At 36.3% G+C, this 27,228-nt stretch overlaps 1 protein-coding gene and 1 long non-coding RNA gene across 2 annotated transcripts; both read right to left on the bottom strand.

Moving 5' to 3' along the window:
• Positions 1–450: 450 nt before the first annotated feature.
• LOC138891789 (uncharacterized) lies at positions 451–889 on the bottom strand. Its single transcript, XR_011408113.1, has 3 exons — positions 847–889; positions 698–755; positions 451–586 (listed from the first exon to the last, which is right to left on the bottom strand). It is a non-coding gene; the product is annotated as an uncharacterized lncRNA (long non-coding RNA).
• Positions 890–12,891: 12,002 nt separating this feature from the next.
• Positions 12,892–21,012, bottom strand: LOC104089603 (uncharacterized). Its single transcript, XM_009594539.4, has 4 exons — positions 20,847–21,012; positions 20,661–20,767; positions 13,220–13,298; positions 12,892–13,132 (listed from the first exon to the last, which is right to left on the bottom strand). Exons 1-4 carry the CDS (start codon positions 20,847–20,849, stop codon positions 13,085–13,087), a joined length of 237 nt encoding a protein of 78 aa, XP_009592834.1. The 5' UTR covers positions 20,850–21,012; the 3' UTR covers positions 12,892–13,084.
• Positions 21,013–27,228: the final 6,216 nt, after the last annotated feature.

Consider the following 27,228-nt stretch of genomic DNA (forward strand, 5'->3'; position numbering starts at 1 on the left):
ATCCTAAAACGTATAAAACATAGAACTACTATATGCACTTATGCAGAAACCATAGAAAATATAGAACTACTATATGCAGAAACCATAGATTAAATAAACAATTTAATGAAGACCAATTAAAAACAAATAGATCACTTGGTACTAAAACAAAACCAATTAAGAATAGAAAATAGAACACTTAACCAGTTAACCCAATTAGTTTTACCGTACAGAAAAACAGAACACTTAAGTCTAAACACAGTCCAAGACTCCAAGTTGACTCCTCTGTTAGACTGTTACAGTACAACAACAGTGCAAAATACCACAAGGAAATAACAACAAGGCAGTCTAATAAAAGCAAAATAACATAGATTGTCTCAATTCACTGAATTCAACTTAATTAAATACATTTTTGGAAGACGCTCAAGACAAGCCCTGACATGCTTCCTTAAACCATATGTGGCATCCCTCTTTGGATGAATATTAAAGACTCGACCACAGTACTTGCACTCTACTTTGCGAACTTCTTCGTTATCTTCTACCACCTCAAAGTGTTCCCAAACATGTGAGCGCATTTAAGGAGTACAGGGCATGATTGAACTTGAACCTAACAAATCATAAAATAACATCATAAGTTAGAATATAATTTTTTGATGTTAAAAGAACAAAACTACAAAAGTATATCATTATCATCAAACAAATAGAGTATTTAACTTACCACTTAAGTTGCAATTATACATCAACAATGCTAGTAGTGCTTCCATTATTTTCCATATCTAACGATAATTCGACCAAATATGTCATACAACATAAACAAGTGTAATATATTATTTTGAATTAAAACACACACAAAATATTAAAGCTTACCAAGTTCGAGTTCCTCAAGATACTCCCACTCTTCTTCAACACTTTCTACTCTTCTCTAAGCCAATCTTGAACACAAACAAGAGCTTGCACGCATTTAGATGAGTATTCTTTGCATCTATTCAAATGACTTCTCAATCATGTTGTTCCATTCTTAGATGAATTAGCAGCCTACGCTTGCTTACAATATTTACACTTTGCTTTACTGACCCCATTTTCCTGAAATTTATCAAAATATTTCCAAACAACAGATCTAGGTTTTATGGCTTTTCTTTTCTTAGAATCTTGAGTCAATTGTGTTGGCAATGCTATCATCAGTAATAACAAAGCTTTCAATTGAACAAACATCACTTACTCTAATTTCATCCGCCATCTATACAAAATTAAAACAAATATAAACACAAAATGTTAAAACCAAAACACTAAATAGAACACTACAAGCAAATCACTACAAGCAACACTACAAAACACTACAAGCAACACTACAGAACACTCTGTTAATTTTTAATTTATATTTTTCCCATTTTTTTTATACCAAACAGCCTAAGTACTGCCAAACAGACTCAAAATGTTAAAAGATTTAGGTTATACAAATTTACTATTTGATTGAAGCGGAGAGGATTTAGGCAATGTATCTATACCTCGAAAACCAAGGAAAATGCTTAATTTTACAAACAAGTTAACCCTTTCTAGAACAGATTATAGCCGGACAATGTTCACTTAGCAGAGTAGCATGGGTTTAAATTCAAAAATTTATAGCTCGCATGAATGAAGATCAACAATGAAGAATGAAGAAGTTATGAACCTGAATGAAGGTCAACAATGAGCAAACAAGCAGTCGCCGAGGAAAGGAGTCGTCGTCGCCGAGGTCGTGAAGCTATTGTAGTCGTGACTCGTGAATCCGCAGTAACCAAGCAAAGTTGAAATTTTTGAGATATGTCTAGGTTAGAAAACTGAAAGGAAAAGGGTTTTTGTTTTGCAGATAGCCAGATATTTCCCGTAGCTTTTCTTGTCTGCCTCTAAGCCTCTAAGGGATTAGGGAATTAGGGGTTTTGGGGTATGGTCTTAGGGTTATTGGGCTAAAACAATTTTAAAAAAAGTTGGGATTGGACTAAAATATTTCGGTATTTCGGTATACCGAAATATCAAAAATCCAATACTGTATACCGTATCGAACTACCGAAACACCATAATTTCTGTACCGAAATAAATCAAAATACTGAAAAAACCAAAATCGAAATACCAAATTAATTCGGTTCGGTTCGGTTCGGTTCGGTTCGGTTCAGTTCGGAATTCGGTTTTTCGAATTTTATACCCACACTTAATCACATGTATCGCAATTGTGATGCCTGGGTCACAATTGCGAAGGTAACTTGGGGACTGGCTAGTTCGCATTTGCTAGAACTTTGTCACTTTTGCGAGGGGAACATGGTTCGCATTTGCGAACCCATCTTCGCATTTGCGAGTAATTCCCCAATCCTGTCAGTCCTGCAATTGCGAGCTTTTCTTCGCACTTGCGACATCTGCAACTAAACATAAGGTTGGAAAAGTTGGGATTTCATCTCATTTCTCACTTTTTAAAACCCTAGACTCGGTAGGAAGGGATTTGTAGAGGAGATTTTTATCTATAAACATTGGGTAAGTGATTCTAATCCATTTTCAACTATATTTTATCAATATATCTTAGATTTTAACATCAAAATCGTGTGAATCAAAGTAAAAATTTGTGAAACTTTGTCTAGTTTTGGAAAATATAAGAATTTGAGTTTTGAGAGTCGATTTGGACACGGATTTTGAAACCAATCACATATATGAACTCGTGGGGTTATGGATAGTCGGAATCTACCCTTGGACCCGGATTTTGACCGGGCGGGTCCCAGGTTGACTTTTGTTGACTTTTTGAGAAAAATATAAAGATCATAGCTTTATCTATTGTAATTGATTTTCCTTGCGTTATTTGATTATATTAAGTCGATTTTGGTTAGATTTGAGCTTTGTGAAGGTGAATTTTAGAGGAAAGGCTATTTTCGAGGATTGAGTTGGACTAGTTGAGGTAAGTATCTTGCCTAACTTTGTGTGGGGGAACTACCCCTTAAGATTTGAGATTGATTGTGTCATTTGTGCTATGTGAAAGTCGTGTACACAAGGTGACGAGTGGTTACATGGGTTATAAGTGGTATTTGACCGGTTTAGGCTATGTGGACTCTTTCCATGCTTTAATTGAATTGTCATATCATATTCTAAATTCTCATAGTTAATCTACTCTTACTTGTTTTGGTCTATCCTTACATGACTTAAATGACTTTGTTAACACTTGTTCTACATCTTACTTGATATTTTGCTCTTATGTTTTAGTTGAAGTTGTTACCTCTTTCATTATTACATGTTATCTCTTCCATTGTTAATTTATCATTATTTGAAGCCATTGCTACATGTTATTTCTTCCATTATCGATTTATCATTATTGAAGCCATTGTTAAATATTTTCTCTCCCATTTTTTTATTTGTCATTATTTGAAGACATTGTTACATGTTATCTCTTCCCTTGTGAGTTATTCTTATTTGATATAATAGTTACACATTATCTCTCTTATTGTTGAGTTATTGGTGTTGAAGTTGTGAAAGTTGTTACCATGTTGAGGCGAAGTTGTTATTGTTGAGATATACTTCTTGTTGAGAAATTTATATTCATTGTTATTGTTGACATTCTTGTACACATTGTGGTTGAGCCATGGGCTATTGTTGTGGCAACATTGATATTGTTGATTATTGGCAAGTTGTGGCATATGGTCACTTGTGGTGCGAGTTGTTATTGTGATGTGATATTGATGCACATACAGCGGTATAAGGATAATGGTTAATGTGCATATGGCCGCATAAGGTGGGACTTATGTGCGTGTTGCATGTAAGGGAATTACTTGAAGCCATGCGGCGTTATAAGGTGGGCTAAAGTATTGTAGCTATTTCAAAAAATAAATTCAAAACTATTTAAATATAAGGCTCACGCGGCAGTATGAGGAAAAATGGTGATTGAAATTGTCACGCCCCAAACTCAGGGAGCGCGATCGGCGCTCAACCGAGAGAACCCGGCCGAGCAAGCCTATTAGACTTCCTTCTACCCAAACTCAGCCATGAATAAAGAGGAGATGTACTCCATTAATCAATCACTGAAAATATTTTATTAACAACTTCCTTTTCATTCCCATTAGCAGCTTCATTCATAATTTTCAAAACATTACGAGTTTATAGAATTAATGAAAAACATAATTTTCAAGTACCAACATTTCTAGTTCAATTCCCAACATCAACCATAACCCACAACCTGTCTACAGAGCCTCTAAGTACAATATAAGAGTAATATGGAAATGCCGGCAACAATGCCACGGCTATACCTCAAAACATAGTACATGAGAAACAAAAGATACATGACCCCGAAATGAAGTGGGGCTCACCAAATCAGATGAAAAGAGTGTACTTCTATCACTGATCAATGCCGCCTGCTGAAGAACCACCAGCATCCATTAAAGATGCAGCAACCCTGGCAAAAGGGACATTAGTACTGTCGAATAGCACAAGTATGTATAGCTAAAAATCCTCTTTCAAAATAGAATGCCCATATAAGAAAAGGCAACACATAAAAACAGCAAGTCACAATCAACAATATCCAAACGTCCAGTTAAAACATAATAATTTTTAAAATACGAACTTCATATATAATTTTGGCTGGGGGATCATTAGCACCGATATACCACCGTCTTTGTTAGTACGGAGTACGATCACGCCCGATCGGCTAGGACATATCCCCACAAACAATGTGGTTTGACATGTGATGCAAAAGAAAATTGTTACCAAGAGTAGTACCACCATATGCGCAATATGGCGTCTGATCTTCCCCCGATCAGCTAGGCCGCCTTCCCACATATGCCGTGTGGGTTGACTTTTCTAATCCACAAAGGTTCTAGTTTCATCCCAATTAAGGGGAATAATATCACAATTTCCAAAGATTCCAATTTCATCCCAAATAAGGGAAATAATCCCAATCCACCCCTACACCGACACGTGTAGTTTCAGGTGTGGGCATTATGACCCACCCTTCCTCGGTATTGCTAATGATGCTTCCAAAAATAGTTTTGATTTGATTTGCAAACAGAAATATCATAAATACAATTTTACTCACCTCAACATCTTTCACATTGTATGAATTCTCATTAGTATTTCCATCCATTCACAACAACAATATTTCCTTGGCTCATTAGGCCATTCACAAGATTCTTTATTCCTGGCACGATGGCCGTATTTCATATTCCATACTTTCACCTCTTTCAATTTCAAAGATCACCATCAAGTATCAACATATAGGATATTTCAGAAATCATATACTTCAAATCCATTTGAAATGGAAACTTTAAATACAAATAGTTTCTTCCCAAAGAAAGAGTCATACCAACCAACAATAGAAACACACATGAAAAATCATAAACAGTCAATACATAATTTACTCTTGCAATACTCTTCCCCAGAAATGACAATGTACAGTTTCAACACATGAGTATATAGAACTCGAATCACACTGGATATATTTATAAATCAAAGCATTAGTTAAAGCAGCCACTAATGGGCATGAATTTAGTACAAAAGCTTTTAGACAATTCTATCTTCGAAGTCATTTTTAAACAATTGAGTCGAGGCTCATTTCACATTCTTTATCGTATCTTCTCAAATTATTTGCACTACTAGACACAATCATAACTTAAATTCTTGGCACGTTGGCCACACTCTATATCCCCAATTAACTTATTTCACTTCCAACCATCTTTATAGATTGTCAACAATGAGACATCTCCAAATCAAGACTTTAGGTACACATATGAGCAATTAAGAGTCTTAAGAATATTGAGATTTTCCCACACAATTTGGCATACTATTTTTCATTGAAACATGACTCAAAGCCATAACCTTTTAATACATAACTCATACTTTGAAACTTACGGAAACATTATGAAATTCAATTCCAAGAGAGAAAGTTTAGCCAACATACCTCAATCGAGCTTCCTTAACTCTAGAATGATCCGGAATTCTTAGCAATCCCGATCTATTTTGAGACATAACAAAATTGAACCATAATTAGGAAGATATTCATGGTCTCAGCTCATTTGAGCATTTTATCAGACACTAGGTGTGCAAATGTAACCACAAGGTTCTTCTACAAGATTTCCTTCACTCCACAACCCAATCCTTACTTATTTCAGCTCAACAATCTTCCCACAATTCTTATTGGTACATGCATGTATAAATAATAATCTCATACCCATGAATCATACTCCTAATCAACCATCTTCTACCCAAATTAGAAATTGAAAATTAGGGTATGGAACCTTACCTCTTAGATGAAGAACTTGTGGGTTTTCCTTGTTAATCTTCCAAGATTTGAGCAAGACTTGATGAATAATTAGCTTAGGGTTTTTCTCTCTCTCTAAAACACTCTCCCTTCTCTCTAAAACTTCAGATTTTTGCTCAAAAATGACCCAAAGCGTGTATTTAACGAAGTAGGGTCGGGTTTTAAAAATCCAAAAATGGAGCTCCGGAACAGGTTCTGCGGTCGCATATGCGACCGCATATCGGTCGCATAATTACAGACCAAAACGATCAAAGATATGTCCGTGTATGCGGTCACTATGCGGTCCGCATAACTGTTATGCGATCGCATAATGCACCGCATAACAGTTATGTGGTCGCATAGCCGACCGCATAATTGCCCCCAGACTGGCCCTTCTCCTGCTCACTTATGCGGCCATTATGCGGCCCGCAGAGTGATTATGCGGTCGCATAATGGACCGCATAAATGCGCTTTTCCGCCAAAAGTTTTCCTTTACTTTCCGGTGCATTGTTCAACCTAAAAAGTCCGAAACCTTGAATTCACTTGTGAAATTTACGGGGCTTTACACTGAAATACTTCAAAATTTTCTGGGGTGTTACAGAAATTGGAAAATATGAATACGAGGCGGTACCTCGGTTGTGATTCTTGTTGTATACGAGGTGGTACCTCGTTTGTGATTCTTGTTTTGTACGAGGCGGTACCTCGTTGGTGATTCTTGTTGTTTATCTCATGTTGTAAATCGTTATTGGTGAAACACTTCTTGTTTCTTTTATTCTTCCTTGTCTTATCAGTTTGGATTCGTATTTGACTTTGGTGGCTCTCTTTAATTGATTCCTTTATGTTATTTCTATGATTACGATTCCGACATAAGTCTATGTTATTAACTTATTTCATACCGATTGTTTCTCTGCTTTCCTTTACTTCTCGTTATTTTGTTTTCATTCAGCTATTTATATTGTAACGACCCGACCGGTCATTTTAAGCCCTAGCGTATCATTTGGCAGTTCAAGGACTTGATTAGATTCACTTCATATATTATGACTTGTACGTGTGGTCAGAATTGAATTTTTGGAAGTTCAGAGTTGTTTCGGAAGGAAAATTCTCAATTCGGAAGCTTTAAGTTGGAAGAGTTAACCAAGGTTTGACTTTTGAGTAAACGACCTCAGAATCGCGATTTCAAGTTTCCAATAGGTTCGTATGATGATTTCGGACTTGGGCGTATGTTCGGGTTGAGTATAAGGGTGATCCGGGGGCATTTCGACGCTTAATATGGAAAGTTGGCATTTTGAAGGTTTTAGAATTTCCTAAGTGTGGTTTGAAGTTAATTATGGTGTTATCGAAGTCTATTTGGGTTTTCGAGCCTTGGAATAGGTTCGTATCACAATTTTTGATATGTGCGTAAAGTTTGGCATCATTCCGGAATGTTTAAGTATGATTCGGACGCGCTAAGCGATGTTTGAATGTTTGAAAGTTTAAATAAAGGTTTCGATCATCGATTCATATTTTTGATGTTGTTTGACGTGATTTGAGGCTTCGACTAAGTTCGTATCATGTTTTAGAACTTGTTGGTATGTTTGGTTGAGGTCTCGGGGCCTCGGACGGAGTTCGGATGGCTAACGGATCAAGGTTTGGACTTGAGGGAAAACTGGAGTTCCAGTTCTGGTGTGATCGCACCTGCGAGGTTTTGGCCGCAGGTGCGAGACCGTAGGAGCGGCCCAGGAGTCGCAGAACCACATGAGGTTGAGGCTAGCTGGATGCACATGTGCGAGGAATCCACCGCACCTGCGAGCTCGCAGATGTGGGCAAGGGAGCTCAGAAGCAAAAGGTGAAGAGGCATGGCTTTCCGCAGATGCGAAGGCCTAAGCGCAGGCGCGACCAAATCTTCCGCAGAAGCGGAGCTGGGCAGGCTAGTGAAGGCTCGCATAAGCGAACATTTTTCCGCAGAAGCGGGTTTGGCTGGCCATAGAGGGGACCGCACCTGTGCAGCTAATGGCCCGCTGGTGCGAAAGTCACTAGGCAGAATGCTCTGTTAAGTACAGGATTTTTGCTCATTTCCCTCATTTCTCCCTTGTTTGGGCAATATTTGGAGATCGTCAAGGGGATATTTTCATCATCTATTGCAAGGTAAGCAATTCCCGCATATTGTTAGCTAGTTACATGGATTCTACAAGGATTTAAACATGAAAATTTATGGGAATTTTGGGATTTTAAGAGAAAATCTAGAATTTAGTATTTTGGATTTTAACCACGAGATGGGAAATGGAATTAGGAATCAATCATATATTTGAGTTCGTAATGTTATGGTAAAGTCTATCTTCAAAAAATTTCGAAATTCGGGCACGTGGGTTGACTTTTCGAGCAGAGTTATGGATTGTTATAAATTGATTAATTATGAGTATTAGAGTACATTTTTACTGGTTTGCACATTATTTGACTAGTTTCTGACCGATGGGCATTGGTTTGAGGTGCTAGAGAGGCGTTGGAACTGGTTATGGAATTTCAAAGAGAGATAAGTCTCCTGTCTAACCTTGTGAGGGGAAATTTACCCCGTAGGTGTTATATTCTTATGTGCTACATGTTATTGGAGTTACGCACGTATGAGGTAACAAGTGTCTGGGTGTATGCTAGGATTCCTGATTTGTCCGAGTAGACTTAGGTTTACGCCATGCTTTAATTGTACTATTTGAGTTATCCTTGCTTGTTGAATTCTTTTATTACGCGTTACGACCTGAGACGAGGATTGCGTAGAGTGATAGACTCGCTATTGTAGAGATTTGATGAGCTACTTGATTAGACGTGAAATAGTTGTGCTTCCTTTACTAATTTCTCTCGCATTGTGAGTTTTCACTAAAAAGCTTCTTTAAATTTCATAGCTCATACGTATATTCGTGAGTGGGTCAAGGACCCGTTAAAGTATCATATTCTTATGGGATCGGGTCGTTCTCCTCGACAGTATCATATTCTTATTGGATCAGATCGTTCGCCTCGGCAATATGATAACACTACTCTTATGGGAGCGGGTCGTTCGCCTCGGCAGTATAATAGATGCATCTATGGTTCGTGTCGTTCGACCCTCGGCAGTGTACAAATATTTATGGGATCGGGCCGTTTGCCTCGGCATTTCTATAAATACTCTTATGGGTTTGGGTCGTTCGCCTTGGTAGCTTTATGAAACACTCTTATGGGATCAGGTCGTTCGCCTCGGGAGCATCGTGCGTAATATTTGACAAGAAGCCATCGTATCTATGAGCTTTCCTGATTTGAGTTGTGACGATCTATCTGGTGGGGTCCATTTTACACATATTCTCCGGTTAAGGAGGTGACCTATAATTGAGAGATTGTATTTACTATTCAGGGGAGGATCGTACCACATACCTATATCTGTTTACACTATTTATTTACTTTTACTATGCATCATACTTCTTTACTTTCTATTGCACTTGATATATTGGGCCACTAGTAAGTGTATGTCGACACCTTGTTACTACTTCTCCGAGGTTAGGCTAGATACTTACTGGGTACGCGTTGATTTATGTACTCATGCTACACTTGTTGCACTTATTGTATAGGTATATATATATTTGGTGGTTGTTGGGGTGCAAAGACGTGGCTATTGCGGGGACTTTATGGTGAGCTGCATTCCATGTCACGATCCGCAGCATACAAAATCTCCATCAGAGTTATTTACATGCTCCTGTTTAACTTGTACTCCAGACAGATATTGTATTTTATTACATTTCTTGGTAGATGCTCATGCACTTGTGACACCGGGTTCTGGGGGTGTTCTAGAATTTGTTATGGATTGTCCTACATTGTTACACTCTCACTTATCATTTCATCGAAATTGTACATAACTGTGATGTACTTTAATGCACTGACCTCTCTATCTAAATAAGATCCATGATTTTAAAAAATTATTCAAATGAGTAATTAAGTTGATAATCTACCGTTGCCTTGCCTGACAGGGATGTTGGGCGCCGTCACAGCCTTTAGGGAATTTTGGGTCGTGACATATATCCTAGTAGGTATTTTGACCTGGCCTCGTCACTACTCTACTGAGATTAGGCTTAATATTTACTGGGTACCGTTATGGTGTACTCATATTATGCTTCTACACATCTTTTTGTGTAGATCCAGGTACGTCTGCCTGTGCCGGACGCTAGAGGTTGATTGAGTAGCTGCTTTTGGAGAATTCAAGGTATACCTGCTCGACGACCGCAGGCCTCGGAGTCACCTTCTGTTTTAAACATTCTACTGTTTATTTCTTGTTTCTAACAGTATTGTATTTAGAGACTATTAGTACTTTCTTGTTGAGCTTATGACTCTGTTCCGCAAGGTTTTGGGGGAAAGTGTTGGCTATTGTACTGTTAAGTTTATTATTATAGTGTGAAGGTTTAATTTGAAGTTTTAGTAGTATTTTCCGCTATTTCTCTATGCATGTTAGGTTTACCTAGTCACCACATCCTACGGTGGGAAACTGGGATTGTGACGGATCTGTTACTGCCTATCTCAAAAGCTACGACCAGTCTCCACTCACCCACCCAAGAACTCCCATTCGCAATCATACTTCTTCCCAAAGAATAACCATCCATTCATGACAACCGTACAGATTCCATACATTTTCATTAGTTTGCCCGAACTATATTTTGACCTGATTCTTGTACTCGCAAGATACGTAGGCAACAAAATATTGAATACACGTACAACACGGTGATCTCCAGCCTGTGCCTCTCACCACTTGAGTGACAGGCACCACCAAGTCTACTATTAAGAACAGGTCAGCTTTATATTTTAGTGAGCAATTACTTAAAGTACCATACTTATCAACGTCATCTATTGCAAGTATCTACTACACTCATTAGTTATAGTCTAAAGTGCTAGTATAGTAGTTCGGAATAGAGCACCACTGCATCAAAATCCCTCAGGTCTGTGACTTGGAAGCACACTTACTCACATGCATTGTCCTTTAAGTGTTGGAGATCAGCCAAAACTTCATCTTCCGGCTTAAAGTGTTGGAAAAATGAAGACCATATATGGCCAAAATGAAGTGTCATCAACAAGGGAATTTACATGAGTTAAAATATAAGAATGTGAATTATCAGAAGGGAAAAGACTGTACATCTGGAAATTTAAGCATCAACGGAGTTTAGAAGGTTCTAACTTGTGCCCAGCATGCTGGAAATATAAGCCTGGAGTAGGATCACTTTTAGATTTCGTACCACTATCAGTAGCTGCATCAACCTAAGCATAAGGATAGAGTTAGATATATATTTGGCATGGGATACATAAAAATCCCAGTAAATATGCTATATTTGTAGCTTACACACATAAATTATGAGATATTTGTTTTATCCCTTGGACTTCTTTTTTCTGTATTTATTACCACTCTGAAGCGCCAAATGGCACAGAGAATGGTTTCAACTCCTGTGTTGCATGTGAAGAAAACTCACACATTGTTTATTCTTCCAACAAAATTGCCACATGATCATATACAATAACTATTTGCTTGAATTGTGTTTTTTCTTGCTTTTTCTTCTTTAGTTCTCTCAATTACTTATTCTTCTTTTTGTTTAGAATGTTGGATCTAACACAAAAGAAACAGAGTTGCGACCAAACTTGTTATAAATGAGAAAATGAATTTCAAGAAATGCGCGAGTTAAACAGAAAAAATTACTTAAATCAAAGTAAAAATCACGTGTTTAAAATTTGGAGTTGTAGCTACGCCAGAAAACAAATTTAGAAAACAAGCTTGTTACAATTTTTGGCCGAAAAAAAATGAATCCAAAAATATGCGCGACTCTAAGAGTTCCTATCAAGCATTTGACATATTTAGTAAAACAAATTTTAAAAAAATGCCACGCATTAATATTACGTGGCTAGCACGTGATTATCACTTCGTATCAAATTTGGCTCCAGGATAAGCACCAAAAAGAAAAGTTCCTGGGTTAATACAAAAATACAAACACATCATAGTTTAGGTCAGCAAGTTGCAAATTGAACCAAGTCCTGGGAGATTTTATTTATTATCCCAAAAGAAATTAATCAAGAGGGCTACTTGGATATCTTCTTGCATGTTTGATAAGACACAACAATACATACAAATCTCTGTTCATATTGAAAGGCCCGGTTCTTCATAGTTATGTCCACCTTCAAACGAGACTCTTGCTCATTATCACATAATCAAAAGTGTAACAACTCACTTTTAGTTTCTCAACTTCCAAGTAACTAATTAAATGATCGCTTAACATCTGGTCCCCGCTGGTCATAAACGTATACATTCTAACCATGGTTAAAATCCAACTTTAGTTAATCAAAGATAAATAAGTGATATTTAAAAGGTGACACATGTCATCCGTCCAAGTAAGAACTTGAAAAAATAAAGACAACGAGGAGCTCCGAAAAAAGTCACCCAATTTTATTTGTCTATGCTGAGATTTGAATCATCATTTCTAATTTTTCTTAGCCCTCATTCCGGTTATATCGGTAAGTAGGCTACACAGATGCTTTTATTTACCCAAAGAAAGAGAATTTAAATGGAAATCCACTTGTCAATCCATGAAAGACATCGATTTTTTTTTAACAAATTCTCCAATGCTCATTCTATAGGCATAGAACTCAACATTGGGAGAGTTCAAAATGTGCAGAAAGAGAACGAAATAAATCCTCTTAGCTTCCCAGTTCTTCAACAAATTCTTTAATGCTCAAAAGAGATATCCATATTACTCAGATCAAAACTACAGTTAATATGCCACCACTCTATAGGTGCTTTCTTCAGCTATAACTGATGTGAGTTCTAATTCAATATTAAAAACACCATTCATGTAAAATCTGTAGTACAAAATCTCATCTATCCACGTACAGATATCAAACATATACGCCCGAAGCAAGTAGCAGGAACAAAGATCCGAAACCCTGCACCAGGTTGGGTTTTGGGAGAGGGGGGCAGTCAGTATGAGTAACCATTGAAAAGGAAAGATCAAATCATTTTAGTGGACTGACCAAGAAAACGGACGCTACAGCACCAGATGTAAGCTCCTTTGCAAGACTGCGATTCTTTCTTGAAGAAGTAGCCTCATAGCTGTCAAATATTTAACAGCTAGTTACATGAAAAAGATATAAGACAGAGCTTTTAGGACGGAGAGATTTCAGTCTAAAATGCTTTTAATCTCATAATATTTGCTCGATCAGCAAATTACGAGAATTTCGTAACCCAGTAATTTTGGTTTTCATGCATCTAAAAGATGATGAGAATATTAAACATAATCACAGAGAGGCCAATTTATTTGATTTCCTGATACCATTTAAGTGCTTCATCCATTCATCAGAATGTTGATCAACAAATACTACGCATGGAAGCTTTTCTAGAAATACTCAACTTGCTATGTTGCACAAGGATTTGGAAACATGGATGAAAAGTACCATATACCAGTACAAGGACAGATGCTGAGGCAAAAAAGAGATCGGACTTTCTATGGTTTGAGGGAAAACAAAACTTCTGAGGTAAACAGAATTTTGTTAAATGAGGCCACACTCAACTTACAATCAAAAGGATCAACTACTTATCATCTGCTATTTGCTCAAAAGTAATTCAAGAATAAAGATGTTCTTACCCATGTTTTCTCATACCCTGTCTAAATTCTGACGAGGTGCGACAATGCAACATCAAATTGTAGTGACTTATAAAGCACAATAAACTACAAGTCCTAAAGCAACCAAAAAAAAAAAAGTTTGTGGAAAGTTCATATTCTCTTAGTAGTAAAGATCTATTTTTCACTTGATAATGATAAAGTTTGGGCCAACTTGATTGTTTCACCAGGTACCTAATATCTCCCACCAGCACAGGTATCGGTTAACTCTGTCCACCAAAGCTTAGGAAGATGGGAAAACCTAACTTATTTTGTCCGCGGGGATCTGAACCCTGGTCTCCAAGGTTTGTACCTGCTTCCTCGACCATCACGCCACACCCTTGGGTGCGTAATAAGTATCAATTTTTCTGATAAAAAGAAATTTTTAGTGACAAGATCCAAGAGACAGACATTCTCTAAAAGTAGGGATGACAAACGGTGCGGGGTGGTGCGGTTGCGGGGCAAACCCGCATAAACCCATGAAGACTTCAACCTGCCCCGCCCCGCATAGCATAATCTGCTATTTTGAACCCGCCCCGCCCCGCTTAAATTCTATTAATTTTTTTTGAATGAATTTGATAGTAAAATATGAGCATCATAAAATTTCTTTTCATTTTTCTGTTATGTAGTATTAAAGTAGTTTAAAAGTTTTTTATTATCTTATAAAACACATGTTGAAGATGTTCTAAATGCTATCATAATTTAATTAAGTACATTTTATTGATGAATTATGGTATTTGTGAGTGAAGCCATGATTAGGATAAGCAACTAATTAAATGAAGAGAACATGATCTTAGTTTACTAGATTGTGACAAGAGACATGAACTAGCTTTTATAGGCAAATACAATCAGCAAACAAACAAAGGGCTATACAAATGCTTTGAGAAATTTTCTATTAATTAGTTGAGGTTGAAATTGATCACAATGAAGCATGTATTTCTATGCAAAGGAGACTAGAAACAGTACAGGCAATCAGAAAAGCTAATTTTTCCGGATCATTAAGAGAAATTTTAAGGTAAAAGTTGTTTACTAAAAGCTTATTGCAACTTTTCAGAAAAATTACAGAGATAAAGAGCCGAGAGACGAAGAGCGAAGGCCGAAGAAAATTAGCAATAGCTTAAAAGTTTTAATTTTTGAAAAACATTTAAATCTTATCCTGCACCTGCATGTATCTAAACCCGCACTGCCCCATTGCCATCCCCATCTAAAAGAAATCAGAAAGGGCAAGAAGTTCTAAATGGAAGAAGACAAATGAATTTGCAAATGCCTCCATTGCCATCCCCATCTAAAAGAAATCAAAAAGGGCAAGAAGTTCTAAATGGACCCCCCCGGTTGAAGATGTTCTAAATGCTATCATAAATAAATTAAGAGCCCGTTTGGATTAACTGATTGTAAATAGCTGATAAGCTTGAAGTGATGAAAAATATTTTTAAGTGATGAAATTGATTTTTTAAATAAGCATTTACGTGTTTGGATAGACGTGTTGAAACTGATAATAAACAGTTGATGTGTTTGGTAGAAAAAGTGCTGATAAATTATTTTTTTGTTAAAATGACTAAAATACCCTCAAAACTCTACAAAAGATTATAAATTAAAAAATTTCTTTGTAAAGAAAATGATGAAAAACGGATATGGAATGAAGAGAAAGTTAGAACATTTATTTTGGGAAAAAATATTTTGTGAATTTAAAAATATTATTAAGGGATAAACTAGTAAAAGCCTTTAAGCTGAAAAGCCATAAGTTGAGGGTGACCAACTTATGACTTGTGGCTGATTTTAGCTTATAAGCATTTGGCTTAAAAGTACTTTGAGTGTTTACCAAACGCGTAGATAAGCCAAAGGGTGCTTATAGGCCAATTTGACCAACTTATAAGCTTAGCCAAACACCCTCTAAGTATATTTTATTGATGAATTATGGTATTTGTGAGTGAATCCATGATTAGGATAAACAACTAATTAAATGAAGAGACCATGGTATTAGTTTACTAGACTGTGACAAGAGACATGAACTTGCTTTTATAGGCAAATACAATTAGCAAACAAACAAAGGGCTATACAACTGCTTTGAGAAATTTTCTATTAATTAGTTGAGGTTGAAATTGATCACAATAAAGTATGTATTTCTATGCAAAGGAGACGAGAAACAGTACAGACAATCAAAAAAGGTTAATTTTTCTAGATCATTAAGAGAACAATTAGAAATTTTAAGCTAAAAGTTGTTTAATTAAAGCTTATTGCAACTTTTCAGAAAAATTACAGCGATAAAGAGCCAAGAGACGAAGAGCGAGCCGAAGAAAATTAGCAATAGCTTAAAAGTTTTAATTTTTGAAAAAAATTTAAATCCTAACCGCACCCGCATGTATCTAAACCTGCCCCGCCCCATTGCCATCCTAATCTAAAGGAAATTAGAAAGGGCAAGAAATTCCAAATGGAAGAAGACAAATGAATCTGCAAAGCTGAAAAGCCATAAGTTGAGGGTGACCAACTTATGAAGTTGAGGGTGACCAACTTATGACTTGTGGCTGATTTTAGCTTATAAGCATTTGGCTTATAAGTCCTTTGAGTGTTTACCAAACGCGTAGATAAGCCAAAGGGTGCTTATAGGCCAGTTTGACCAACTTATAAGCTTAGCCAAACACCTTCTAAGTATATTTTATAGATGAATTATGGTATTTGTGAGTGAATCCATGATTAGGATAAACAACTAATTAAATGAAGAGACTATGGTATTAGTTTACTAGACTGTGACAAGAGACATGAACTTGCTTTTATAGGCAAATACAATCAGCAAACAAACAAAGAGCTATACAACTGCTTTGAGAAATTTTCTATTAATTAGTTGAGGTTGAAATTGATAACAATAAAGTATGTATTTCTATGCAAAGGAGACGAGAAACAGTACAGGCAATCAAAAAAGGCTAATTTTTCTAGATCATTAAGAGAACAATTAGAAATTTTAAGCTAAAAGTTGTTTAATTAAAGCTTATTGCAACTTTTCAGAAAAATTACAACGATAAAGAGCCAAGAGACGAAGAGCGAGCCGAAGAAAAATATAACTGGCCAAGTATCAATGCTCCAAACTCTTAAGTTCAAACTTCCAACAAGCAAAAAGATTCTAGAAAGAAAAATGTAGGACTAGAAGAAGGTATACTTCTTTCACAATATAATTTCTTAAAGGGTCAAAACTGCTCTTGTACTATATGAAATTGGATAACTTTGTCCACCGTTAAAAGTTGGTCCCAGATTTGCCCCTAGAGTGACCAAAATGGCTCAAATTTGCCCTTTCTGACTAATAGGCCTAATGTTTTTTTTATTCATATTTTTTACCCAAATAATATGCCACGTGTCCTAACCAAATAAAAGTGGACCAGATTTATCCTTACACTATTCAAATGGTTCAATTTTGCACTTATACAAGAAGGTGCCACCGAAATTTAAGGATAATTTCTACAGAGCGATGGTCAGACCAACAATGTTATATGGGGCTGAGTGTTGCCGGTCAAAATCGCTCATGTCCAGAAGATGAAGGTAGCAGAGATGAGGATGTTGAGATGGATGTGTGGGCACACCAGGTTAGATAGAATTAGAAATGAGGTTATTCGCGACAAGGTGGGTGTGGCCCCTATTGAGGACAAGATGCGGAAAGCGGGCTTAGCTAATTTGGTCATGTTGTTGTTGTTGTATTATGTGTATGATTCAATTTTGCCCTCCTTCAACACCTATCTTGAATAAATCACTAGCTCGGGGTTATGCATCTTTCATGTTAATTATTTTTTGACACTATGTATATAGTGCTAGTTTCTACAATCTACTAGTTGAGGTAAAATATGTCTAAGTATTTTCTTATAAATTGTTTAGAGTATTACAAAATGATCTCCTGATTGCAATAGTTTTTAGATATGTTCCTTGCTTCTTATAATTTATCTTCCCAAAATGTCCAGTTTGTTCCAAACGAATATTATATTTGATACTTGGTTTAATATATTCTTAGCTTTATAGGATCTTTATTTTGCTTATCTTGATTACAATATATGTAACTTTATTTAGTGTGCAAGTATAACCACAAAAATTAAACATATGAAACAAGCAACATCATCTATGCAGATCATGTTAATAAAAAATTTCACCTTGCATTGCAATGTATGCTTCATGACAGGTCATTTTAAACTCTTTGTTAAAAGTACACCTCACTAGTCTTTTATTTTCTATTTTCTAGTTGTGTGAATGATGGAGGAAGAGGAGTGTAAATTAGGAAACACATGGTGGCAAACCCATGGAGAAGTGTTAGTGGTGACGGAGAAGGAGGGAAAATTGAACCATACACATAGTATAAGGGCAAAATTGAAGCATACAAATAGCGTAAGGGTAAATCTGGTCCACTTTGATTTGGTGAGGATACGTGGCATATTATTTGGGCAAAAAAATGTTAGTTAAAAATAAAAAAAATGAAAAAATAAGTTGGGTATATTAGTTAAAAAGGGCAAATTTGAGCCATTTTGGTCACGGTATGGCAAATCTGGGTCCAACTTTTAACAAAGGGTAAAAAGTTGTCCAATTTCGTATAGTACAAGGGCAGTTTTGATCCTTTTCCATTTTCTCAATACTTCACTCCAGAAATCAACTTCACAGGGTGATATGTGAATTGTAATTTTCACAACATCTAAACTCCATGTCCCAACAAATTTGTGAATCCGATAACCCAAACACAAACATGTGTAACTTCAGTGCGCATGGATATAAAGGGTCATAATCAATCATATTGAATAAGTGAACAATAATCTATTTGTGCACAGAAGCGTTAACACACATAAAATGCATTTCCCATGATTATAACTATAAGGATCTCACTTAAACATAAAGAAGGAAAAAATATCAGCTGTCCGAAATACCCGAAATTCTTCCCTACAACAACGATGTCAAAGGAGGAGGATAAGAGAGCCAATGTAAGCTACCTTTGACAAGTCATACCATAGAGAAAGGCAGAAAATGTTTAACCAAGGATACCGAAACTATTTTTGGTGGTTGATTGAATATAATTGTCGACATTGATGTGCCTGAGATGGCTTAAAAACTAGGTGGAGCATAAGTTGGTTACTTCGCTTCATTTAGATGGCGTTTTACTGCAAATACCAAAGCACTAAGACATGCGCCTCAATGAATGGGTTGTCTTTAAAGAATATTAATTATTACTTCTTAGTAACATATGAATGAACTTTTCAGTGATTAAGAATAAGATTTTAGGTTCAAATCCTAGCGGAGGCAAAAACAATAGGTCACTTCTTCCCATCTGTCCAAATCTTGGAGGATAGAGTTACCTGGTACTTGTTACTGCTGGGAGGTAGCAAGTATCCCACGGAAATAGTCGAGATGCGCGCAAGCTGACCCACACACCATGGTTATCAAAAAAAAAGCTAAAAGCTTAATAAAAGAAATCTAGTTACTAAAAGTTAAAAATGTATCTTTACATCTAAATCAAAAACTTAAAGTAGTTCTTGAATTTGTTCGACATAATTTGGACATCATATATTTCACTCAATTCAGTTCAAAAAAATTTTACAACTCAAAATGTTTCACTCAGTTATAGTTTTCCAATTTTTAAGCAAATTATTATCATTTATCTTTATAGTTAATCTTTTTCTAGTTTCTTAGATATATTTTTACATTTTCTTTCATTAGCACCTTTCCTTCCTAAGCGCACACTTGACTTGGACTGATGCTTAGTGATATCTTGGGTAGTAAAAAGTAAAAGTGATGTTTACATGTGGGTAGCAGCTAGTGATATTGAAGAATAGAGACAATTGCAGTAGAAAATGACTCAAAATAATAAGTGTGCTTTCTCCTACTCAACGTAAAATATTTGGCTTGAGAAAAACTATTGAGTGTGAGATGAGTTTAAGATGAATAACATGAACTGAGGAGTTGTTGTTGTCGTAGAAAAACTAATTACACTGGCTTCAAAAGATCAGTACCACACAGAGATAAAACTATTTTTAGTAGTTCTATGCATAGTCAGCATTATAGCCCCAATCACAGCTACTAATAATACAAGACTAAAGACCAGCAAGACAAAACACCTAGTATAAAAATAAATTGCCCAAGGCTTTCAAATCAGACCAACAGCATATCTTCCCATCATAGTATCGCATAGAGGTTGTGTTGCTTTTGGATGTATAGGAATGCTTTCATTATCTAAAACAAAAGACATCTCCCACTAAATCACCCCAACAATACCACTCTCTGATAAATACCATTTTGATTTATATCGAGAAATCTACTATTTTCAGCTTCAAAACTCATTGGATAGTAGACTCATCCCTCTATCCTTCTCCACTTAAATATCAGGCTCAGTTGTCAACTAGAATTTCGAACTTCCAGACAGGCTCGCTGACTCGCGCTATACTACCTTTGCCATGGAACCAAAGTCCTGAGGACCCATCAAGTGTAAATATATGCAGCCGACTTAACCATTCTTACTTTTTATTCCTTATTTACTAGGAGGGAACTAATCCCTCAATGTTGTATTTCATTTCAACTATTATTAATTATTCCGTAAGTAGTATTTCATTTCTAAGCAAATCATCTTCAGCTCAATAAAGAAACCTTTCCCGTCTGTGAAGTTTATAATCAAACCGCGATGGCACACTTAATTACTCTATTAATCTAATATCACAACAAACAAACATCACCTTTCAAGGATAATAAGAGGCACCATGTACCATTACAAAAATAAAAAAGACTAAAGACTAAATTCAGCATTTAGAAAAAGTAAATCCGACAATAATTAGTTCGAAATAAAAGGCAGATCAAGCACTCACATGAAAAATGATGCCATTACGACGAGACCAACTGCAAGCATAAAAAACGATAGGGTTGGGTACAACGACTCAGGAACCGGGCTCGAGATCGGTTTTGCTGATTGAGCCTTTAAAAGAAAAAACCAAAATTCACGAGAACATAAATTCGATGAAAGCTGTAATGCAATTGAAAAAAATGAACCATACCATTTTCGAGCAATGAGATCGTCTGAAGACTTTGGTCGATCGGAATTGTGGAACTCTTTTTAGTAGCGAGAGGCGCTGAGGAACAATTCAGTGCTTTGAGGACTTGGGAGTACGCAGATAGGTGAATTGAATTTAGGACGTTTGAGTTGAGATTAATTGGCAGTCCAACCTCCTAAAAACTCAAAATTGAGGATTTGACCCTCCTTTTCTTTGTTTCGGGGAATTAAAGTGGGGTCAGGGTCCTTTTCAGAATATTAACAACTTCAGGGTCTAGAACAAAATCTTAATAAAAGGGTTTTAAGACTCATTTAATACTCTTTCGCTTTAAGTCAAACTCCGTCTTTCTCTCTCTCTCATCTCTCGCTCTCCACTCTCTCCAATCCGTCGAAGGATTTCAGCCTACGAACCTCGTTGTTTTTTAAGATATTTGAGCATAAATTTGTGTTCTCCATTATTGCATTGCCTTTTGAAGGTCATCTCTTGCGTGATAGTCAATCACTAACCTGGAGGTTAAAGTTCCAATCTTGAGGAACCCTAATGTGATAAAGTTTCAACTTTTGCCATTTTTTTAGGGTAATAATAAAGCTATTATTTGTCCCCTAATTGTGTTATTTGAAAAGATTTTGGTTGATTATGTTTGTTGTATTGTTGTATAGTAGAACGTTATTATTATCTTTTTATGTTTTCTCTAGTTTATTTGAAACTTTCAACGATGGTGTTTTCTCTTCCACAATGCGAATCTATGAACCAATTTTTGAGTTTAGGTTGTGGTTGCAATTGTCATGTTGCCTCGACTCAATAGATATATTGTAGACCTGTTGTAGTTAATTCTCTAATTGTTGTCTCTTAATGTAATACTATATAACAAGATTATTTATACTAGGCCGGAAAAGGCATCAAGCAACCCTACCCAGAAAAGAAAATACCTCATTCAAATTGCCTACTTCCAGCTTATAGCGTTGAATCAACCCCAGGCCATACGAGGCCCGATCCAAACATACGTACAAGTTCAAAATTATCATATAAATCTATTGGAACCTTCAAATTTTGATTTCGAGTTTGTTTACTCAAAATATTGATTTTGGTTAACTCTTTCAACTTAATCCTTCAAATTAGGAACAAAGTGCTCTAAATCATTCCCGAACTTATCGGAATCTAAACCAACTATACCTGCAAGTTATAAATTACCAAATGGAGCAACGGAAACTCTCAAATCATATAACGGAATGCTAGAACTCAAAATAATCGATTGGGTCTTACATGAATTTTGGGGGAAATGTGGGTGAACAGTAATGTAATTTGTGTGCTTGAGGTATGTAACAAATAACTGATTTCCATATTTTACATATATTTTTATTTTTGTTGGTAGATGTGGATACAAATAGTTTAGACGTGGAGCTAACAATTTGGTGGTTTAACTACATATAGGTTTGTTATTTTTGTTGATATAAATAATTTAGAGCATATTAATATGTTCATGATTATATGAATATGAATGTAGTTTTACTGTGATTTAATCTGTGAATGTGAATGTGTTTTTACTCTGATTGGTTAATGAATGTGAATGTGATAGTAATTTGATAATTGAGAAGGATATATTAGTATATTGGTAATACTCAACAATATTAGCAACTACGATGGTGGTAGATTATCGATTATTAATCGATTGTGCACAACCTTAGCAAGCAAATATGACAAAGACATCATAAAGTAGTTCTTTACAGCTACTACAAAATAAATAGATATCCTACGTATCTTATCACAAATCAAATGACCTGACTGACTACTAAAGTCCTATAACACATTTTCAAATAACAAACGCAAAAGATAAACCAAACAATAGCCTCCTTAGTTGATTCTTTTGTTCTTCAACTACCATCAATCTTTCTTTTAGTTGATCCCTCTCTATCTATTTCGATATCTCTCAACATTACTTTTAGGTGATCCCTCTGTAATTCAGATTCCCTAAACAAAATTTTAAGTAGATCCTTGCTTTATTCAACTTCTATGAGTGTAATGCTTCGGAAAATTTTGAAGTGTATAAGGTCCATTAAATAATCATCAAGTATTAAACGCGTTATTTGCGTGCTAACAAAAATAAATCTAAGAATATTATTTCAGCATGAAAATACATATGGAACATGTCTTGAAACATAATAAGGATGTTTAAAAGTGAGAAAAAATAGTTTGGAACAAGTTGAAAATGTTAAGTGAAACAAATATTCAAAGTTGCACATTAGTAACATCATTGTTGGATTAATTTGAGGTGATGTAACAACTAGGCCGGTTATTTTAAGTATTTTAGCCATGTTTTTCCTATTTGATGCTTTACATATGTGTAATTATGATTACCTGATTTGTCGGGGTGATTGGTTTGGTTTCGGGAAAATTCTAGATTGAATTGGGACTGGAGTTGACTGGAGTTTGACTTTTATATAGATGACTTCGTAATAGAGTTTTTATGATTACAATAGTTTCGTATGGTGATTTTGGACTTAGGCGTACGTCTGGATTTGGATTTGGAGGTCCCTAGGTTGATTTGGTTCTATTTAACGAAAGTTGAAGGTTTGGAAGATTGATAGGTTTGACCGAGAGTTGACTTTGATGATATCAGATTTGGATTTTATTTTCGGGAGTAAGAATAGGTCCGTTGTTTTATTTGGGACTTGCATACAAAATTTGACGTAATTCCGATCTTGTTTGATATAGTTCGGCACGAGAATTTGAAGTTGAAAGTTTATTAGTTTCCTTAGGTTTGAATTGAGGTGTGATTCATTGTTTTAATATTGTTTGGTGTGATTTGAGTCCTTGAGCAAGTCCATGTAGTATTTTGGATTTTGTAGGTGTGATTGGACGGGGTTCCGGGGGCCTCAGATGTATTTCAGATTGATTTCGCATTATTTTTGGACTATGTTGCATTGCTGAAGATTTTTGGCTTCTAGTGTTTTCGCATTTGCGAGGGTTTTGGCCGCAGATGCGGCCATTGAAGCGCAGCTCCGGGATTTCGGCTGGAGGTGCAGGGACCACAGGTGCGGCAGTTGGGACGCAGAAGTAAAGTCGCAGGTGCGGCTAGGAGTCTGTAGAAGCGGAAGCGTAAGTGCGTTTTTTGAGCTGCAGGAGCAGAAGGTCGGGGACTTAGTGAGGATCGCAGATGCGGTCCATTTACCACAGAAGCGGAACCGGAGAAGCGTTCAAGTGACCACATATGCGGTTTAGCTGGGTTGATTTTAAACTCAAAGGGTTTGGTTGTTTTTCTCATTTTTGGAGTGGTGGAGCTCGGTTAGGGGCGATTTTTGGAGTGCTTTTCATCACAATAGAAGGGATAAGTGACCCTTACTTGTTTTTGGTGTTAGATATTGTTTATCCATATATTATTATACCTAATTTATATGAATTTAAGATGGTATGTAACGACCGATCATTTTGAGTATTAACACCCCATTTACTACTCAATTTGTGCTTTATAGTTGTTATAGGACTTGCCGGGGTAATTGGTTCGGGTACTGTGAGATTTTGAAATAAATTGGAATACTTAATTCCAATGTTTAAAGCCTAAGTTAATGACCGGATGTCGACTTATATGTAAATGACCCCGGAATGGAGTTTTGATGATTCCAATTACTTCGTATGGTGATTTTGGACTTAGGAGCATGTCCGAAAAATTATTTGGAAGTCCGTAGTGAAATTTGGCTTGAATGGCGAAAGTTAAATTTTTGGAAAGTTTGACCAGGGAGTTGACTTTTTGATATCGGGGTCGGAATCTAGTTCTGAAAATTTTCATAGATCCGTTATGTCATTTATGACTTGTGTGAAAAACTTGAGGTCTATCGAAATTTACTTGATAGGTTTCAGCATCGAATGTAGAAGTTGGAAATTCTTAAGTTCCTTAAAGCTTGAATTGGGGTATGATTCGTGGTTTTAGCGTTGTTTTATGTGATTTGAATTTTTAATTAAGTTCATATGATATTTTAGGACTTGTTGATGTATTTGATTGGGGTCCCGAGGGCCTCGGGTGAGTTTCGGATGGTTAACAGATCAAAATTTGGACTTAAACAGCTGCTGGAATTTTTCTCCTAGAAATAACTGCTGGAAATCGAGGCTGGAAATCAAGGCTGGAAAATCGAGGCTGAAAAAAAATTGAGGCTGGAAAAATCGAAGCTGGAAATCGAGGCTCGAAATCGAATGCTGGAAATCGAGTTCAGGAAATCGAGAGTAGGAAATCGAGGGCAACGCCTGGACAGAAACTTTAAGTTATAAAATAGGGGTTTCGTCCCATTTATCCATTTTTGACAGATTGGAGCTTGGGGAGAGGCAAATTTTGAGAGATTTTCAAGGAAAAATATCGGGGTAAGTGATTCTAACTCGGATTTGGTCAATATACACGAATATATCATTATTTTCATCATTTAATTATTGTTTTGAGATAGGGGAAATGAGGAAGAGTTCTTGGACTAGAATGTTGAGGTTTTGAATGGGATTTTGTTATCGGATTGGAGTAAAACTGGTGTGGTTAGACTCGTGAATGAATGGGCTTTCGCATTTTATGACTTTTGTCAGATTTCAAGACGTGGGCCCGGGTTTGAGCCGATTTCGGATTTTTGGCTATAATTTTGTATTTTCTTGTGGAATTGATTCCTTTAGCCTATATTGATGTACTATACTGCTTGTGGCTAGTTTCGGGATGTTTGGAGACCAATTCACGAGGCAAGGGCATAGCGGAGTAAAATATTATACGATTTGAGGTAAGTAACACTTCTAAACTTAGTTCTGAGGGTATGAATCCCCGAATTGGTGTTATTTAAATTGTTTGGAGATGACACACATAATAGTTTAAGAGCGTGCAGTCGTGCACCATTGAAATAATGCCTTGAATAAATTCTGTGAAGTTGTAAAAAGAATTAAAGAATCATGTTATTATCTTAACACGTTCCACGTGTTAGAGAAATTGAGTTGCGGCTCTTATTAAAGATCATGTTTAGGCTACGTACCGATATTTTGGTACCCATGGGGTCGTGTTGCTGTTGAATTAATTATTTTAAAAAAAATACATTTCACACTCAGTCATATTCGTCCATTGAGAGGATATTAAGGGATCGAGCTCCGCGCCGCAGCAGGCCATATTGACTTTATATGTATTATTATTATTATGGGATCGGGCTGCACTTCGCAGCAGGCCTTATAGGCTTTATTGTTATGGATCAGGGTTGCACGCCGCAACAGGCCTTATTGGCTTTATTACTATATGGGATCGGGGCTGCCCACCTGCAGCAGGCCTTATAGGCTTTATTATTATACGGATCGGGACTACCCGTCTGTAGTAGGTCATATCGTCTTTATATCACACTTGGGCTGAAGGAGCCCCTCCGGAGTCTGTACACACCCCCAGTGAGCGTAGATGATTATATATTCAGGATGGACTTCTCAGGGCATGCACTTGCCTTATTATATTGTGATGAATTTTCCCTGGACATGGATCTTGTCCGTATTATTTACATTTGGGGAATAAATCACCCGAGGGCTGGATTGTCCTTCTACGGTACTGAGTGACTGATTGTCAGTCGATGTATATATATATATATATATATATATATATATATATATATATATATATATATATATATATATATATATATATATATATATATATATATACGGGATGGAATATCCCTGGGCTGGATTGGCCAAAAACAATATCGAGTGACCGAATGATTAGTGACCAATATTACATGAGGTCTTTCCACTAAGATGTCATATTCCTCATATCATGCGATATTGATCTATTTCACTTGTATTGAGTTTAACTGTTGAACTTGAAAGCATGTTTACATTTCTGTACCATTATTTATATTGGACTGTACCTATAGAGCTCGTCACTACTTTCAGCCCAGAGATTAGTCTTGTTACTTATTGAGTTGGTTGTACTCGTACTACACTCTGCACCTAGTGTGCAGATCCAGGTACCCCCGGATGCGGCTGCTGCTAGATTTCAGAGTTTATTTTGTTGGAGACTATCAAGACAGTTGCTTGGCGTCCGCAGACTTTGACTCCCTTCCTTTTTAGTTATTGTACTGTTCTATATTTTCAGACAATGATTTTATCAATCAGACTTTGTATTCATTTAGATGTTCATATACTTAGTGACACTGAATTTTTGGGAGTGTTTATATCTATATTTGTGAGTGATTTTCCACTGAATTTAAATATTATGTTTTCAAACTTCAAAGATATGGTGGTTTATTGAGATTGTCGGCTTGCCTAGTATTGAGATAGGCACCATCACGACAGGTGAGATTTTGGGTTGTGACAAGTTGGTATCAGAGCCTAGGTTACATAGGTCTCACGAGTCATGAGCAGGTTTAGTAGAGTCTTGCGGATCCATACA

The sequence above is a fragment of the Nicotiana tomentosiformis genome, chromosome 5, assembly GCF_000390325.3.
Source record: "Nicotiana tomentosiformis chromosome 5, ASM39032v3, whole genome shotgun sequence".
Taxonomy (NCBI): domain Eukaryota; kingdom Viridiplantae; phylum Streptophyta; class Magnoliopsida; order Solanales; family Solanaceae; genus Nicotiana; species Nicotiana tomentosiformis.

Bases quoted from the DNA above. Each gene is read 5' to 3' on its own strand.
- LOC104089603 (XM_009594539.4), bottom strand. The intron at 13,299-20,660 runs GTGAGTGCTTGA...AATATTTGACAG, and splicing joins GTAATGGCATCATTTTTCAT to CTATGAGGCTACTTCTTCAA. The intron at 13,133-13,219 runs GTCAGTCCACTA...AACCTGGTGCAG, and splicing joins CTGTAGCGTCCGTTTTCTTG to GGTTTCGGATCTTTGTTCCT.